General features: G+C 38.4%; 1 protein-coding gene across 13 annotated transcripts in view; it reads left to right on the top strand.

Moving 5' to 3' along the window:
• Nucleotides 1-9,791: 9,791 nt before the first annotated feature.
• Nucleotides 9,792-19,242, top strand: part of RPS6KC1 (ribosomal protein S6 kinase C1) — a 178,565-nt gene continuing 169,114 nt past the window's right edge. For 3 of the 13 annotated variants that reach the window (XM_070591113.1, XM_070591112.1, XM_070591097.1), the window contains exon 1: nucleotides 9,792-10,228. In XM_070591113.1, the coding sequence (XP_070447214.1) occupies nucleotides 10,124-10,228 (105 nt within the window). In that variant the 5' untranslated portion in view covers nucleotides 9,792-10,123. Of the gene's footprint in view, nucleotides 10,229-18,475; nucleotides 18,596-19,242 lie in introns of those variants that run through there. The other 10 variants (XM_070591114.1, XM_070591098.1, XM_070591101.1 and 7 more) reach the window with 8 other exon arrangements.

Genomic DNA, 19,242 nt, shown 5'->3' with positions numbered 1-19,242 from the left:
CTGTTTTCCACAGGAGCTGCATCATTTTAAATTCCCACCAGCAATGTATGAGGGTCCAACTTCTCCACATCCTTATTAACATTTGTTATTGCCTATTTTTTAAAACAGCAATCTGTGTCATTTTGCTGGGGCTACCAGAACAAAGTCCCACAGACTGGTGGCTTAAACAACAGAAATTTATTTTCTCACAATTCTAGAGGCCAGGAGTCCGAGATCAAGGAGTTGGTAGGGTTTGTTTCTTCCAAGGACTTCTCTCCTTGGCTTGTAGATAGCTGTCTTCTCTCTGTGTCTTCACATGGTCTTTCCTCTGTGTGTGTGTGTGTGTGTGTGTGTGTGTGTCCCCTAATCTCTTCTTGTAAGAACACCTGTCATACTGGATTAGGGCCCACCCATATGACCTCATTCTACCTTAATTGCCCTCTATAGGCCCTATCGTCAAATGCAGTCATATTCTGAGGTAATAGAGATAAGGACTTCACCATATTCTGTGAGTTCTCTTTTCACTCTTTTTATAGAGTCCTTTGCTGCACGAAAATTTTTAATTTTGATGAAATCCACTTTATTTATTTTTAATTTGGTTGCTTGTGCTTTTGCCGTCATGGCTAAGAAACCATTTCCTAATCCAAGATCACAAAGATATACACTTATGTTTCCTTCTAAGAGTTTTATAGTTTTAGCTCTTGCATTTAAGCCTTTGATTCATTTCAAGTTAGTTTTAGTATATGATGTTGGTTAGGTGTCCAAATTCATTCTTTTGCACGTGAATATCCAGCTTTTCCAGCACCACATGTTGAAAAGAGGATCTGTCCCCACCCCGCCCCCCCATCTCCCATTCCTCTCCACCCTTCCCAGCCATTGAATGGTTTTGGGATCCTTGTCGAAAATCACTCGACTCTAAATGTATGGGTGTATTTCTGAACTCTCAACCCTATGCCATTTATCTATATATTTATCTTTATGCCACTGTCACACTGCCTTGATTATTGTAGCTTAGTAGTAAGTTTTGAAATAAAAAAATGTGAATCCTTCAACTTTGTTCTTTTTCAAGATTGTTGGCTATTCAGAGTCCTTTGCATTTTGACATGAATTTTAGGATCAGCTTGTCTATTTCTGGAAAAAAAACAGTTGGAATTTTGATAGGGATTATATTGAATCTGCAGATCAATTTTGGGAGTATTGCTCTGTTAACAATATTCCAATCCATGAACAGGGGATAGCTTTCTATTTTTTTAGGTCTTCTTTAATTTCTCTCAAGGATGTTTTGGAGTCTTCAGTATATAGTCTTGCATTTCTTTGGTTAAATTTATTCTCAAATATTTTATTATTTTTGATGGTATTGTAAAAGGAATTATTTCCTTAATTTTGTTTTCAGATTGTTCATTGCTAGTGTATAGAAATAAAATTTATTTTTGTATATTGATCTTTATCTTGCAATTTTGCTGAGCTTGTTTATTAGCTCTGTTTTGTGTGTGTGTCTGTGTGTGGATTCATGAGAGTTTTCTATGTATGAGATCATGTCATCTGCAAATAAGAGTTTTACTTCTGCCTTTCCACTCTGGATGCTTTTTATTTATTGTTCTGGTCTAATTGCCCTGGCTAGAACTTCCAGTACAATGTTGAATAGATGTGGAAAGAGTGTACATCGTTGTCTTGTTGCTGATCTTAGGGATAAAGCTTTCAGCCTTTCACCACTGAGTATGATGTTAACTGGGAGCTTTTCATCAATGTCCTTTATTGGGTTGAGGAAGTTCCCTTCTATTTCTAGTTTGTTTGGTGTTTTTATCATGAAATGGTGTTGGATTTTGTCAAATGCTTTTTCTGCATCTATTGAGATAATCACAAGTTTTTCTTCTTTAGTCCATTAGTATGATGTATTACAATGATTTATTTTCATATGTTGAACCAACCTTGCATTTTTGGGATAAATCCCACTTGGTCATGGTTTTTAATCCTTTTATTTTATTTATTTTATTTTTCCTTTTTCTCCCTAAAGTCCCCTAGTAGATAGTTGTGTATTCTAGTTGTGGGTCCTTCTAGTTGTGGCATGTGGGATGCTACCTCCACATGGCCTGATGAGCGGAGCCATGTCTGCGCCCAGGATCCAACCCTAGGCTGCTGAAGCAGAGCGTGCAAACTTAACCACTTGGCTAGGGGCTGGCCCTGGTTTTTTATCCTTTTAATATGCTGTGTGATTCAGTTTGATAGTATTTAGGTGAAGATATTTGCATTACTCATAAGGGATCTTGGTCTGCAATTTTCTTTTCTTGACATCTTTGTCTGGTTTTGGTATCCAAATAATACTGGGCTCATAAAATGAGTTCTCTCATCTTCTATTTTTAGGAAGAATTTGAGAAAGATTGGTGTTAATCCTTCTTTAAACATTTGGTGGAATTCACCACTGAAGCCATCTGATCTGGGGCATTTTCTTTGTTGAAGTTTTTAAGTGACTGATTCAAGATTTTTACCTTATAGGTCTATTCAGATTTTCTGTTTTCTTCTTGAGCTAGTTTTGGTTTTGGCTTTGGTCAGTTTATGCATGGTTTTCTTTAGCCCTTTCAACATATTTAAAATAGCTTATTTAAAATCTTTGTCTAGTAAGACCAACATCTGGGCTGCCTCAGGACATGGTTTTTATTGAATGCTTTCCTCCTGTGTATGGGCCATACTTTCTTGTTTTTTAGGATGCCTCATAATTTTTTGTTGAAAACTGGACATTTTGAATATTATAATATGGCCACTCTGGAAATCAGATTCTTTTCCCTCCCCAGAGTTCATTGTTACTGCTTGTGGTGGTTGTTTGTTTAGTAAATTTTTTTAGCTAATTTTGTAAAGTCTCTTATTTGTTGTGTGTTGCCATTCCGTTAGTTTAGTGGTCAGCTAACAATTGGACAGAGATTTTCTTTTTTTTTCTTCAAGATTTTATTTTTTTCCTTTTTCTCCCCAAAGCCCCCCGGTACATAGTTGTATATTTTAGTTGTGGGTCCTTCTAGTTGTGGCATGTGGGACGCCGTCTCAGCGTGGCTCGATGAGCGGTGCCATGTCCGCACCCAGGATTTGAACCGACGAAACACTGGGCCGCCTGCAGCGGAGCGCGCGAACTTAACCACTCAGCCATGGGGCTGGCCCTAGAGATTTTCTTAAATGCTTGAAAATATAAAAATCTCCCAGTCTTGCAAAGGGGCTCTGTTTGTATGTTGGGGACACATCAACACTCGGGGAGTTTATAACTCTGCCTTAGCCTTCTTTTCTTGCTTTTGAAGAATGTCAAAGTCAGCCAGACACAAGAGCTCAGGATCTTCTTAAGCATATGCATTGTTCTGGTTATGTGCATGATTTTCTAGAATCCCAGGAGTATACTGGAGCTTTTCAAGGCCCTTATTCCCCAAAGCTTGTCATTCTCCATCCTTTCCTCTCAAGCTTCTTGGGCAGTCTGTTGTTTGCTCGACTGCTATCTGTTGCCTCAGGTGACAATGACTAAAACATTTGCCTTTAAAAGTTTTTGACAAATGTCCCTTGGTTAGTGGCTTTAGCATGGGCCAAGTTCAATGAGATAAAGACGAGCCTTGTGAGCCTTTCAGGGAGCCTTCCAGGGAGCCGCTGGACAGGTCAAAACAAATAACTATTATTCTGTAAGAATCAGGTCTTTTGTGCTCTCTCCAGTACTGGTACTAGAAATATAGGCTGTTATTTTCCAGGATACCCCTGAGTTGAGGAGTAGGGGATGAGAGTAGGGTAAGTTAAGATACTAGAAAGCTTGCTGTTCTTAGAGATTCAGCTGTTTTTCTTGAATAAGTGCTCCCTGGGTTGCTGCAAGCTTTTGTTAGTTTTCACAGTTCTGAAAAAGCTGATTCTGACAGATTTTTTTCATTGCTTGCATGGAGCAGTGAACTTTTGGAGTTCTCTACTCCCCTATTTTCCCTCATTGTGGTTTAATAGTTATTTCCTTAAAGATGAATGGTGTAAAACATCTTTCTGTGTGCTTATTTGCCCTCTGTATTTGTTTAGCAGTGAAATGTACATTTAGTTCTTTTGCATATTAAAAAAATTGGATTGGTTGTCTTTTGTTTGTTTGTTTGTTTGTTTGTTTTTTGGTGAGGAAGATTGGCCCTGAACTAACATCCATTACCAATCTTTCGGTTTTTGCTTGAGGAAGATTGTCCCTGAGCTAAGATCTGTGCCAATCTCTCTCTATTTTGTATGTGGGGTGCTGCCACAGCATGACTTGATGAGCTCTGTGTAGGTCCACACTCAGCATTGGAACCTGCAAACCCTGGGCCCCTGAAGTGGAGTTTGTGAACTTCACCACTACACCACTGGCCCCTGGTTGTCTTTTTTTAATGATTGAATCATAGAGCTCTTTATATATTTTGGATATAAATCCTTTATCAATTAGATGTTTTACAAATAGTTTTTCCCAGTCTGTGGCTTCTTTTTCATTCCTTAATGCTATCTTTCAGGGTGCAGAAAAATTTAATTTTGATGAAGTCTAATTTATCAATTTTTTTTTAAATTCGTACTTTTTGTTTCCTAAAAATTATTTGCCTAATCCAAAATTATAAAGATTCTTTCCTCTGTTTCCTTCTAGAACTTTTATAGTTCTAGGTTTTACATTTATGGCTATGATCCACTTCATGTTGCTATTTGTAAATGATGCAAGCTAAAGATTGAGGTCCTTTCTTCCTTTCCTTTTTTCTCTTTTTCTCATTTTGCATATGGTTGTCCAAATGTCCCAGCATCTTTTCTTGAAAAAACTATCCTTACCCCCATGGAATTATGTTGGCGTGTTATCAAAAGTCAAATAGTCATTTGTGTGTGGATCTATCTTTGAACCCTCTCTTGTGTTCCACTGATCTGTATGTTTATCTTTATGCCAATATCACACTCTCTTGTTTACTGTAGCTTTATAGTAAGTCTTGAGATCAGGTAGTGTGAGTTTTCCAACTATTTTCTTTTTCAAAATTGTTGATATTCTAGGTCTTTTGTTTTTCCAAATAAATTTTAGAGCAGCTTTTTCAATTTTTGTAAGAAAGATTGCTTGGATTTTAATTGGAATTGTACTGAAGCTTTAGATCAATTTTTAGGAGGTTTGACATATGAACAACACTGAACCTTCCAATCCATGAACATAATATATCTCTTCATTTATTTTCCTCTTCTTTAATTTCATTTAGCAATGTTTTCCATTTTCTGTGTGCAGGTCTTACACACATTTTGCTAAACTTATTGTAAATGGTATTTTTAAATTAGCTTTCTATTTTTGTTGCTAGTATATAGAAGTAAATTACTTTTTGTGTATTTACTTTGAGTCCTGTGATTTTGCTAAATTTACTTATTAGCTCTATTAGTTTTTTGTAGATTCCTCAGGATTTTCTATGTAAATGATCGTGTCCTTTGCAAATAAAGGCACATTTATTTCTTCTTTCCCAATCTATATACATTATTATTATTATTATTATTATTATTATTATTTTTGCACTCTACAGACTCTCTGGTACACACTGTTGAATAGAAGTCATAGGAGCAAACATCCTGGCCTCATTTCTGATATTAGCAGGAAAGCATTCAGTCTTTCACCATTAAGTATAACGTTAGTTTAGTTTTTGGTGTAGATGCCTTTTGTAAGGTTAAGGAAGTTTCCTCTGTTTCTAGTTTGGTAAGCATTTTAATCATGAATGGATGCTGGATTGTTTTTCAAATGCTTTTTCTGTGTCTATTGAGATGATTATATATATAACATTTATATTATATTTAACATATTAAATATTTTTATATATAAAATCATCTCAATATATAAAAACTATATATGTATTTGAATATATATATGTGTGTATGTATATATATATATATTTGAATGTTGATCCAACCTTGAATTCCTGGGGTAAAACTCACTTGGTCATGATGTATAATCCTTTTTATATTTTGCTGAATTTGATTTGTTAATATTTCTTAAGGCTTTTTCCATTTATGTTCATGAGGGATATTGGTCTGTAGTTTTCTTTCCTTGAAATGTCTTTGTTTTAAGGTAAAGTTGACTTCACAAAATAAGTGGTAAGTGTTCCCTGTTCTATTTTTGATGAATTTTTGTAGAATGGGTATCCTTTCTTCCTTAAAAGCTTGGCAGAATTCACCCCTGAAGTCATATTGGCTTCAAGTTTTCTCTGTTTTGAATGAAGATTTCAAATTCTTTAACAGATATAGGGCTATTCAAGTTCTCTATTCTTGAATGAGCTTTGGTAGTTTATGTCTTTCAATAAATTTATCCATTTCACCTTAGTCATCAAATTTATTAACATATAGTTGTTCACATAAGTCTCTTATTTTCCTTTTAATAACTATCGGATTGGTAGTGATGTGTCTTCTTTCATTCCTGATATCTACAATTTGTTTTTTCTCTTTTTCCTTTAGCCCTTTGGCTAGAGGTTTATACATTTTGTAAACTTTTTCCCAAAGAATCAGCTTTTGGTTTCATTGATTTTTCACTATTGCTTTTTCTATTTTTATTTTCTCTATTGCTTGTCTATTGCTTATTCTCTTTTCCATTTCATCAAGTTCTTGCTCTTCTCTTTATTTTTTTCTTCCTTATGCTTCTTGTGGGTTTAATTCAATCTTCTTTCTCTAGTGTCTTAAGGAAGAAGCTTAGATTGTTGATTCACGCCCTTTCTTCTTTTCTACTATAGGCCTTTAAGGCTATAAATTTCCCTCTAAGCACTGCTTTAGCTGAGTCCCACAAATTTTTGATACATTATGTTTCAATTTTAATTCAATTTTTTTTTTGGTGAAGATTGACCCTGAGCTAACATCTGTTGCCACTCTTCCTCTTTTTGCTTGAGGAAGATTGTCTCTGAACTAACATCTGTGCCAGTCTTCCTGTATTTTGTATGTGGGATGGCACCACACCATGGCTTGGTGAATGTTGCATAGGTCTGTGCCCGGGATCTGAACCCACAAACCCCAGGCTGCAGACGTGGAGCTCACAAACTTAATTACTACGCCACTGAGCTGACCCCAACTCATGAATTTTTAGGATTATGTTATTTACTTTCCAACTATTCATGAATTTTACAGGTAACTTTCTGTTATTAACTTGTGTTTAATTCCCTGAGGTCACAGAGCACATACTATTTATAGTAGTCTTTTTAAATTTGCTGACATTTATTTTATGGCCCAAGGTATGGTCTGACTTGGTGAATGCTTTGTGTGCACTTGAAACAAATATATTTTCTGCTGGTCTTGAGTGGAGTGCTCTGTAAATGTCAATCAGGTGGAGTTGGTTGATAGAGCTTTTCAGGTCTTCTCTATCCTTACTGATTTATTTTTCTACTTGTTTTATCAACTATGGAGAGAGGAGTGTTAAAAGTCTGAACTAAAATTGTGAAGTTGTCTTTTTCTTCTTTTAGTTCAAATGGTTTTTACTTTATACATTTTTAAGTCTTATTATTAGGCACATGCACATTTAAAACTGTTATGCCTTCTTGATGAGTTGAACGCTTTATCATTAAGTTTTGTCCTTCTTTATTCCTGGCGATTCATCTTCTTTCTTAACTCTTCTGCGTACAGTTTTCAGGGTATATTGTTTTCCTATTCTTTAAATTTTAACCAATGGCATTTGCCAAATCAAATTTGGAGAAAGTGGGAGAGAAAGTTGCTAAAGATGATTCCCAGATACCTGGCTAACGTAATGCAAAAGAGAGTAAAATCAGTCATGAAGGCAGGGATAGCCTTATGAGGAAAATAAAAGTTCAGATTTTATTTTATTTATATATTTATATTTTCTCCCCCAAGCTCCAGGACATAGTTGCATATCCTAGTTGTAAGTCAAAAGTTCAGATGTTAATCTGTCCTGTTTCAGTGGTAATTGGATATAAAGGTAAAGATGTAGGTAACTTGAGTCAAATCCCAGAAGAGAGACATGCCTGAATTTAGAGATTTGTAAATCAATGGGAATAAAGAACAAAGGATCAAAGCCAAAATCCTGAGGAACAGGAACATTAAAGGGTTCCTGGAAAGAGGAAAAATCAGCAAAGGAGACTGAAAAGGAGTGAATGACTTACAGTGTAAAAGAAAGAAAAAGAGAATGCTGATTCATATGCTAAAGACGGAGAGGAGTTTTGAAAAAGTGAATGATGCGGGGTCAGTGAGCCGAGGAGTCGAAAGAAAGATTTCTTGGACTCTCAAGGTCTGGCAGTAGTGCTCTTTTATTTAGAGAATAGTATAGAATAGCATGGGGACAGGACCCATGGGCAGTCAGAGCTGCTGCGTGGGGACAGGGCCCACGGGCAGTCAGAGATGCTGCCGGCATGGGGAGCTGCTGCTGCCGCCGCTGGCATGGGGACAGGACCCATGGGCAGGCAGAGCTGCTGCCGGCATGTTGCTGTTGCTGCTGCCGCTTCTGCTGCAAAGTTGGGTGGAGAGTAAGGCTAAATTTAAGGCGTAGGTATGTGAGTTATCTCTTTACGAGACAAAGAAAAAAAGTTAAAATGGTACCAGTGCCGGTAGGGTCTGGCCATTGGGCGGTCCCACAACTTTTAGATAAGAATCAAACCGGATTGAGTAAATGGCAGAAGTCACCGCTCAAATATTATCTTCAACTAAAGACAAAGGAGGATTTTGGGGTGGGGGGTCAGTTACATGAGGTTGCCAGACAGTAAACAACTTAAGTTCTTGCCTTCCCCATTAAGAGTTTCCAGAGATAAGGCCATCCCCCCTTCCTCCTGGTGCAGAGAGGGAGGTGAATTCAGGTTTAATGAATGAGTAATAGATAGATTTAGGCATATGTAGGCTAAGAAGAAGGAGCCAGTGGTAAGAAAGAGATTAAAGATACAAAAAGCAGAAGCGGCATGCCACTGATGGAATAGTGTCTTTAGGTCTGCCAAAGAGTACCCGTTTCAGCGCACAGGTGGACTGATTAGTCTTAAAAATGGGGAAGGGATATATCTACAGCTCACATGGGAATAGAAATGTGAGAAGATTGAAGCAATGTTACTAAAGGCTCCTTTTTTTCCTCTGTAAAGAAGTCGGGGACGGGGAGAAAAGGGTAAGAAGGCAAGACGAGGAGGAGGAGAGGTGAGGAGAATGGCAAAGACTTGGAATGAATGTTACGGGGAATGAGAAAGAATCCTGATCAAGGAAAGGTAAAGGAATTGCCAAGCAGTACATAGCAACCAATTGAAATGGGAAATTATCTTCGTAGTAGTTTTGAGAGGTGGTGTGATTTTTTTTCGCCCCCAGCTAGACGCAGGCTCCAGCTTGTAGAATCTGAGGGGTGAATTTTAAGATTGATATAGGGTTGGGGGCTTGTTGTGGAGGTAGAAAGACAGGTGCACAGGTGCGTGGGATTTGTCTTAGAAAGAAGGAAGCGTTATGTCTGCGAGAGTTCAGATGTTGTTGTGGGTATTTAAAATGATAGGCCGTGAGGGGCTGGCCCCGTGGCCGAGTGGTTAAGTTCGCGCGCTCCGCTGTAGGCAGCCCAGTGTTTCGTTGGTTCGAATCCTGGCGCGGACATGGCACTGCTCATCAGACCACGCTGAGGCAGCGACCCACATGGCACAACTAGAAGAACCCACAACGAAGAATACGCAACTATGTACCGGGGGGGCTTTGGGGAGAAAAAGGAAAAAATAAAAAAAATAAAATCTTTAAAAAAAAAAAAAAAATGATAGGCCGTGAGTAAGGAAGGAAAGAAGATGCTCAGCTAGGATATCCCTCCATCCCTTTACGACTTCAAATAAGTTTGTACACGGGCTGGGCGGGGGTGCGGAGGACCAAGCTCTCGCCAGTGTGTCGCGGCCATCATAGCTCTCGCAGAATCTAAGAGGGGACGGAGCAGGGGCACAAGGAGACTTAGTAAAGATGTCTGGGCTCGCCGCAGTGACGAGAGCGGCGGCATGAGCAACCTGGTCACCGCCCGCTTGCCAGACCCACTCTGGGATGGGGGTCAGCGGGACGCTGCCTGGCCCGGAAGCTTCTTTGCCGACCCGGAAGCAAAGCCGGGCGGCGGAGGCGCCGCGGTGGAGCCACCGCCTCTTGGCCGCTTCGCCGCTGCTTGGGGATCCGGGACCGCGGCGGCGCCGGGTTGCCCTGATGATCCCCGGCAGGCGGCGGCGGCGGCAGAGGCGGCGGGAGGATGACCTCTCCTCGGGAGCGGGGTGCCGACCTCGCCCGTTTCTACACTGTCACCGATCCCCAGCGACACCCGAGGGGCTACACGGTGTATAAGGTCACCGCCCGGGTGAGTGCCAGTGTCGGGCGGGGGTAGGAGCCTGAATTGAGACATGCGTGACTGGGGAGGGGACCCTGGTGTAGGTTTACCTGACCCCGGGTCAGAGCCGAGGGTGGGTCTGGGTGCACCTAGTGCCGAGACAGGCGTCGGAGGTGGGGATTTCAGGAAGGCTGGGGTAGGCGCTGAGTACGGGATGCCCAGGACTCCGCTGGAAAAGGTCGCGGTCGTGTCCCCATTCCTGGGTGGGGCAGAGGTTGATGGTTTTAAATTGATGACTCAGCCCCCATTCCATTTAGCTTTCTCTTCTGAGGCTGAAATTTGCAGAAGTGGTTTTGCTTGTTTCCCAGGGAAAATGCAAATTTAAAACATTAATTTTTATATTATTTGGTATGTGTAATGGAAGGTATTTCTTCTCTTGACTGTTTATACAGCGTCAGGGTTGCACTGAGGCAGACAAGACTTCTTGGGAAGGATGTCAGTGTTAGGGCCACCAGCCTGGGACCTCGGTCTGGCTGTGTCTTTTTGCCTTCTAGTTTTTCATGGTTTACAGAAGGAAACGTGAGAAATTGTACTGAAGGTGTCTTGTGTGAGTCGTCTTGAGGGCTCACTTAGAAGTTGCGAGCCTCCTTTGCATCAACTGACCGATCCATTTTTAAATACCCACTTTATGTTTCACTGCTCTTGCGCTTTTCAAAGAAAGTTGTCATCTCTTCTTAGAAAATACGAATAATAAAATCAAATAAGTATGTATGTAATGTATGTATGAGTAGGTGTGTATGTTAGACATTTTGTACAGGTCACTCAATCCTAATTTTAATGATGAGGAAACTGAGATTCAAGGAAGTTTCGTTAACTTGGCACACGTGGGGTTTGAGCCCACTTCTCCTTAACTCCAAGTTATATAAAAAGTTAAGAATTAACTCTATCATTATCATTAATTGTTAAAAAAAGAGAGGTACAGATAGTAGTAATAGTATAATATACATTTGGAGGATGTAGTAATCATATGTGATAGAGAGCTCAGGAAGTAGGCCTTGAGAAGAACCTTAAAAGTTAAGTAGATTTAGATAAGCACAGTGGGGCATAGAAGTGGCATGTAATTTATGGAAATGGTACACAATTCAGACATATGTGAGAAGATGGTGTTGATGCAAATAACCCATAACCAGACTATAAATGAAAATGTGGGTGAATTTATTCTGAGCCAAAATGTCAGGACCACATAGCCCACGTGTGAGGACTGCCTGCCCCAAGGAAGGAAGGGCACCAAAGAAGTGGGGTGTACAGAGTGGTTATATACCCTCAAAGAGCATGTTTCACATGATTGAAATGTCCCTTTTACAGTAGTCACAAGACTGGGCACAATGACTGATGGACACAGCAGGGAGCAGGTCTGTTGTCTCCAGCTGGGTGGTCACAGATGAGCGCAGCACTCAGTTCCTAGCCTAGGGAAAGATGCTTATCCTTAAGGAAACCTTTATCTTAAGGGCATTTTCAATGCATGTGCCACGGCCATGTCAGGCCCTTTTGGAAAAAGTCAGGCCGAATTAGGTTTACACCCGGTGGTTTCCTCATATACTCCAATATGTCCTATTGCTTGTCGTTTCTATTTGTCAATGGGATAAGCAAGTTTGTTTAAAGATACTAAGACTAGGCCTGATCATTGCAGAGGGCTGTCCTGAGAAGAGAGAGAAATTCACTACTCCCTGTTTGCAAGTAAGGTTGTTATATAAGTGGAATGTTAGTTTCAGGTTATGTAAGAAATTTCTTAAGATTAAGGGGCCCTTATAATACTGCTCTTGAGACCTTTCTAGTCATTGGGTCCTTCAAAAAATCTAGACTTAGTTTCCTAATATAGTTTATGGAATTAGAACAAATTTTAACATACGTATGTTCCCCTCACAGCACCTGTTCATCCCTTGTTATAGCACTTACCACAGTTATATTGTATCAATCTGTTTACATGTCTGTCTCTAGTAGATTTAGAGCAGGTCTCTATCATGGTTATTTGTTTCCTTTTATATCACTTAAGGCAGTGGATGGCACATAGTGCATGAAAAACTATGGTTGAGTGTTTTCCTCTCCATTCTAGGCAGCACACCCAATAAATGTTTAGTTCCAGACACTAAGTGCTGTGAGGGATACAAGGCTGAATAATGGCCCTCCCTTTCAAGGATACTCGTAGTAGAAGAGAGCCTACTGGACTTGAGGAAGTATAGTACAAGATAGAAAGGGTTGAATGTCCTAAGAGACTACAGAAAAGAGCTATGGGATTTCGGAAGACAGAGAGGTTGCTTCTGGCTCCAGGGATCAGGGAACATGTACCAGTTAAGACAGGGAGTGAAAGATGGGAAGAATCCAACAGGTGGATAGAAGGAGAGGGCATTGCAGGTAGGAGGGATCGAGCCCGTAAAGGCCTAAAGAAAGCAGTGTGAGTGTGGAAATTGAATAGGAAACACTGAGTATGATGATTACTTGTATTCTTACTTTACGAAAGGAAAGGTTAACCCAATTTAGGTCTTAAATATCTTTTCTTAAGCTGTGAACTGTTTACAGAACTATTCTGGCTACATAAATTAGAAGATAAAGTAGCATATTGCCCTAGAACCAACCAAATCCTTGTAATATGCATGCCACACATTGCTGTGGTTATTTGAACTCGAAAATTCCTTACGTTGCCTTTTTTCTCCTTGTAAATGTTTATGTCCTCATTTATTGCTAATGTTACAGATTTTATTTTTTGATTTTGAGGTTTAAGCGTCAACATTGAGAAATACTTTAAAAATAACTGTGCTTAATATTATAAAACAAGTAAAATATTTATTGTTTTTTGAGGCTTAAGGAGAAAAACATCTTTCCTTAGGAGAATTAACCAGGTAAGTAGTGGTCCCCTGAGAGAAGCTGATGAGATAAAAATTAGGAATGTCTTCTGTATGTTTCCTACTGCTGATTTACTTCTAGCTTTAAGGAACAAATCTCTTTATTCTTGATCCTTGCAGGCTTCTTTCTTTAGCAGGAGAATTAGAAGCCTTGGAAGTACCAATGCTAAGTTTTGGGGAGCATAACAACTCTTTTGTCTTAAATTTCCTTTGTACTTTTTTTCACTTCTCTGGAACCTGGCAGGCTTAGAGAACCTTGTGGTCAGTGAGCAAACTTGCTGACAGATTTCTTAGTTTAATTCTGTTTCGCTTCTTAATTTTTACCTAGAATAAGTACCTCTATTCAGAATTGGAAAATTCTGTAGATTTCTTTTGATTCTTTAGTTGAAGGAAACATAGATATAAAAGAACCATTAGCAGTGTTTTTGGTTGTTTCATCATGCTAAGTTTACAAAATTCTCATATTGTAATCTGGATTTCCCAGCAACGTTAAGTGCATGGTAATTCTTGCCTGTATTCTTTCAATGAAAATGGGAAGCAAAAGACAGACTTTTATTCCTAAAAGACAGTGCCACCTTATGACTTTATTTTGTTTATATTGAGGCATAATTTTATATACAATAAAATTCACCAATTTTAAGAGTACAGTTCGATGAGTTTTGGCAAATGTATATAGCTCTGTAACCACCACCACAGTCATCACTGCAGAAATTCCCTCATGTTCCTTTGCAGTCAGTCCCTTCTCCCCACCCCCTGTTGCTAGGCAACCACTGGTCAGCTTTCTCTCATTATAGATTAGGTTGTATTTTCTAGAATTTTATATAAATGGAATTATATGGTCTGTACTTTTCTGGGTCTGACTTTTTTTAACTCAACATGATTATTTGAGATTCATCTATGTTGTTGTGTGTTTTTATTCTCTTTTATTGCTGATCAGTATTCCATTGTATGGTTACCCTACCATCAGTCCATTTACCTGTTGATGGACGTTTTGAGTTGTTTCCAGTTTTTGGCTATTATGAACATTTGTACGCAAGTCTTTGTGTAGACATGTGCTTTCATTTCCCTTGATAGCTCACATCCTTGTTTGCTATAGCTTTATACTAAGTCTTGAAATCAGGTCATCTAAGTCCTCTAACTTTCTTTCTCAATTTTTTGGCTATTTTAGATTGTTTGCGTTTTCATATAAAGTTTACAATTAGCTTGTAGGTTCTACAAACATGCCTACCCAGATTTTGACTGAGATTACATTGAGAATGTAGATCAATTTCAAAAGAATCGATGTCTTAACGATATTGAGTCTTCTGATCCATGAACATATATCTTCCATTTATTTAGCTCTTTAGTTTGTCTGAGCAATGTTTTCTAGTTTCAACGTGCAGGTCTTGCACATGCTTAAAGTAATTTGGGTTTGTTTTCAAAATGTGAGAATACGTAAGTCCTCATTTTACATAGCTAATATTTGTTGAGTAATAATTGCAAACACTTATATGGTGCTTACTATAAGTCAAGCACTGTTCTAAGTACTTTATATAAATTAGCATATTTTTCACGGTAGCCCAGTGAGTAGATGCTATGATTATCCTCACGTTGTCAATGAGGAAATTGAGGCACAGAGAGATTAAGTAACTTGCCCAGGGTCACACAGCTAGCTAGTGGTAGAGTCTAGATTTGAAGCCAGGTAAACTGGCCCCAGTCACAGTGTGTGCTTTTGATCCCAGTCCTGTGCTGCTGAATACCTATATTATAAAACACATTTCATTAGATTCTGTAGGTGTACATATGAGGACTCCTGTTTGTCCCCTCAGGGCCCTTACTGTAATTTGGCAAGAGTGATGGATACATGGATAATACAGTGACCATGATGACGTGAACAAAGGGGAGCAAGGGAATGAATGGAACAAGTGCTCAGCTTGACTTAAGTCTGAAAACGGACATTTCCAAAGATGCAAATAGAAACTCTGTTTGTATTGCTTGGAGGGAACCTGCTTTCAGTTCCTGACCGTAATCTTATGTGGCCTGCTTGAGCTTGGGAAGGGAATTATTTGTAGTTTCCCAGGTGTGCTAGTATACTGTGTTTTCCCATGCCGCTCTGTTAGGTGCTGTTTCCTCTGTTTGGAATGCTCTTCCCTGTTGTCTTGGCAATCCCTGTCCATCTCAAGTGTGTTCTCCTAGAAGCCATTCTTACCTGCAGGACTCCGTGTGTCTTTTATACTCCTGCATTAAAGCCTTTATCATACTGTACGTGTCTGCCCCCTCCTCTGAGGGCAGACTCTGTCTTTTTAACTTTGGATTCTTGGTGCCTCGCACAGAGCCTGGACTATAGTAGAGACTTGAGATAAGGCTAGAAATAGGCAATACTTTTCTTTTTTAAGTTAGCATACAGTAAAATTGATTTTTTTTGTTATGTAATTCAGTGAACCTCGACACATGTAAATTCGTTCGTCCACTCACCATAATCAGCCAGCAACAGTTCCATCATCCCCAAAACTCCCTCCTGCTCTCCCTTTTTCACACTCTTTTCCCCACCTCTTAGCCTCTGGCAACCACTCACCTACTCTCCACCCCTCTACTTTTGTCTCTTTTAGAGTGTCATATAAATAGAATCATATGGTGTTTAACCTTTTGAGATTATTTTTTGCCCGTTTTTTTTCGTTGGGTTGTTTGTTTTCTTACTGTTGAGTTTTGGGAGTTGTTTATTTGTTCTATATGTAAGTTTTTTGTCAGATACGTGATTTGCAAATATTTTCTCCTATTGTTTAGCATGTCTTTTCATTCTCTTAACAGTTTCTTTTACAAAGCAAAAATTTAAGTTTTGGTGAAGTCCAGTTTATCATTTTCTTTCTTTTATGGAGTATGCTTTTAGTGTCATGTCTAAAAACTCTCTACTAACCCCATGTCACAAATATTTTTCCCCAATGTTTTCTTCTGGAAGTTTTATTGTTTTGCCTTCTACATTTAGCTCTATGATCATTTTGAGTTTATTTTTGTATGAGGTGTGAGGTTTAGATGGAGCTTCATTTTTTTTTTATTAAGGTTATGAAGGTTAACATCCTTGTGAAATTACAGTTGTACATCATTATTAGTCATGTTGTAGGTACACCACTTCACCCCTAGTGCCCTCCCCCCACCCGCCTTTCCCCTGGCAACCACTGATCAGTTCTCTTTGTCCATATGTTAACTACCACCTATGAGTGGAGTCATACAGAGTTTGTCTTTCTCTGTCTGGCTTATTTCACTCAACATAATACCCTCAAGGTCTATCCATGTTGTTGTGAATTTGTCCTTTTTTATGGCTGAGTAGTATTCCATTGTATATATATACCACATCTTCTTTATCTAATCATCAGTTGCTGGGCACTTAGGTTGGTTCCATGTCTTGGCTATTGTGAATAATGCTGCGATGAACATAGGGGTGCATGGGACTTTTGGAATTGCTGATTTCAGGTTCTTAGGATAGATACCCAGTAGTGGGATGGCTGGATCATAAGATATTTCTATTCTTAACTTTTTGAGGAATCTCCATACTGTCTTCCATAGTGGCTGCACCAGTTTGCATTCCCACCAAGGTGGAGGTTCATGTAGATATCCAATTGCGTGTAGATATCCAATTGCAACAAAACGCCATTTGTTCAAGAAACTAGCCTTTCTTCATTGAATTGCCTTTGCACCTCTGTCAGAAATCAATTAGCCATATGTGTGTGGGTCTGTTTTGTTCCATATAACATTGTCTTGATTATAGTAGGTTTATACTAAGTCTTAAAATTAGGTAGTATGATTTCTCCAACTTTATTCTTCTGTTTCAAAATTGTTTTGAAAATTCTAGTTCCTTTGCTTTTCCATGTAAATTTTAGAATCAGCTTGTCTCTATCTACAAGAAATCCTGATGGGATTTTGATTAGAATTGGATTAAATTTGTAGATCAGTTGGGGGAGGATTGACATCTTTACTATGTTGAATCTTCGAATACATGAACATAGTTTGCCTTGCCATTAATGTAGGTGTTCTTTGATTTCTTTCATCAGCATTTTATAGTTTTCAGCATACAGATTTTGTACATGCTTTGTTAGATTTATTCTTCAGCATTTCATCTTTTTGTAGCTATTGTAAGTAGTATTTTTTTAAAAAAATTCAGTTTTCAGCTTTTTATTGTTAGTATAAAGAGATTTGGTTCATTTTTGTGTTGACGTTACATTCTGTGACCTTTCCACAGTGACTTATTAATTCTAGGAGTTTTCGTAGAGTCCTTATTTTTTCCTACATAGGCAATCCATGTTGTCTGGCATAAGGGATAGCTTTATTTCTTCTTTCCAATCTGCATGTCTTTTATTTCCTTTTCTTGCCTGTTGCACTAGCTAAGACTTACAGTGCAATATTGCATAAAAGTGGTGAGAATGGACATCCTTGCTTTGTTCATGATCTTAGGAAAAAGGCATTCAGTCTTTTACCCTTAAGTATGATAGTCACTGTGGAGTTTTTGTATTTGGGTGGCAACATGTTTTAATTTTTAGTTTAGTTAGCTTTTTATTTTGAAAGTAATGCATATTCATAAACATTTCAAGTAATAATTTGAGTTACTTTAAAGAAATAAAAGAGCCTACTAAATTTTAAACCCTTAACCTCTTACATTATTACAAATGCCCAGTGTTAAAGCAGTGAGAATTATTAGTGTTCAGTTGTTAAAACAGTAGCTCTGTGTAGATTTCATGAAGAAATATTGGTTTTGGCTTAATTTGGAGATATTTTCAGCAAATGAAGTAATTATGGGGGTAGAGAGGGAGATTAGTTTGTTGTAAAATGTAATTATGCTTAAAATCTTTGAAAAATCATGACTCTCAAGTTGTTCAGTTTTTCCCAGAGTCTGTTTTATTCTACCCTTTGTTTTTGATTCTTAATATTGTTAAGTAGAAAACTATGTTGTGTACCAAAAATTTAGTAAGTGGATTTTTAAAAATTCCTGTTTTTTGTTTATTGACAACTTGTATGCTCAGATATTAAGATTTTATGTTAAATTGCAAACTTTCTTTAACATTGAGAATTTTGATTCTCCTTGAACTTTGAATGGAAAATAGTTTACCTTAGAGTGGTACCATATAATTGGTAAAATTTAAGTGAGAAAAACAAGTTTAAGTGAGAAAGCAAATGTTTGTTGAGTACATAGAGGTAACTTGTTGTAGTTTCTTTATTCTCTCTTGAAATTTTCAGATTTTAATAATGTAGAAAACAGCAATTCCTTACTTTCAACATACTGCTTTTGTCAAAACTTGTTAGAAAGTTGAACGTCTGAAATTTTTCCCATTGGCTTATCTATCTTATGTTGGAGTTCTTCCACTCCAGAGAACTAAAAAATGTAAAATGTCTATTATGGTTTGTGCAGGTGCTGTCTCTCGGGTCCAGACTACCTGGCTGGTGGGTCATAACCAGCCCAAATATTCCTGCCAGCCAGTGACACCTGCAGCTCTGCAGGGAAAAGAGGGAGAGAGGAGCTGCGATGCAGGTGATGGGGTGGGAGGGAGCTTCAGCTGGGTAAGGGAACGCCTGCCCGTGTGCTTTGGGCGCTTTGAGGTACCTGCTCTTCTTGCCAGAGTTGTTTTTGTGTGTGTATGAAGTGCAGTTTAAAGGTTTCAGTATATTTATACGAAAGTGCAGATTTTATGAAAGTCAAATGTCTGAAAGTCAGGATTGCATGCATTATGTTGATGAATGTGCCATTCGGTTTACCTAACCCCCACGATGGGAAATGTTCAGTATAGCTTAGCCTTCCATTTTTGTATATCCTGTTGTACCTGTCCTACATTTGGAGAGTCGTATCTTTGAGAAATGAAGAGTGGGCCTGCCCCTCCTTTTCTTTTCCTTTTTTTTCATGTTTGATTACTTGTATCTTGACATTTAATTTTTAAAAAATCTATGTTACTCTTGGACTTTATCTTCCTAACCCTGCTGCTATTACCCTAAACTAGCAGCTGAACACCAATAGTGAAGTAGCCATCAGAAGACTCGACACATAAATTGGTCAAAAAAATACCTTCTTAAACTATGTGTTTAACTTATTTCTGTTTGTTTCTAACGGGAGTTATTTTGTGATCATTTTTATTTAGGAAATCTAATAGTTAGATTTGAATAATTTTTGTAGTTTTGTTTTCC

This window comes from Equus przewalskii, chromosome 23 (genome assembly GCF_037783145.1).
Source record: "Equus przewalskii isolate Varuska chromosome 23, EquPr2, whole genome shotgun sequence".
NCBI lineage: Eukaryota > Metazoa > Chordata > Mammalia > Perissodactyla > Equidae > Equus > Equus przewalskii.
Note: the sequence above shows the minus strand (reverse complement) of the source record. Positions and strands in the feature narration are given on the sequence as shown.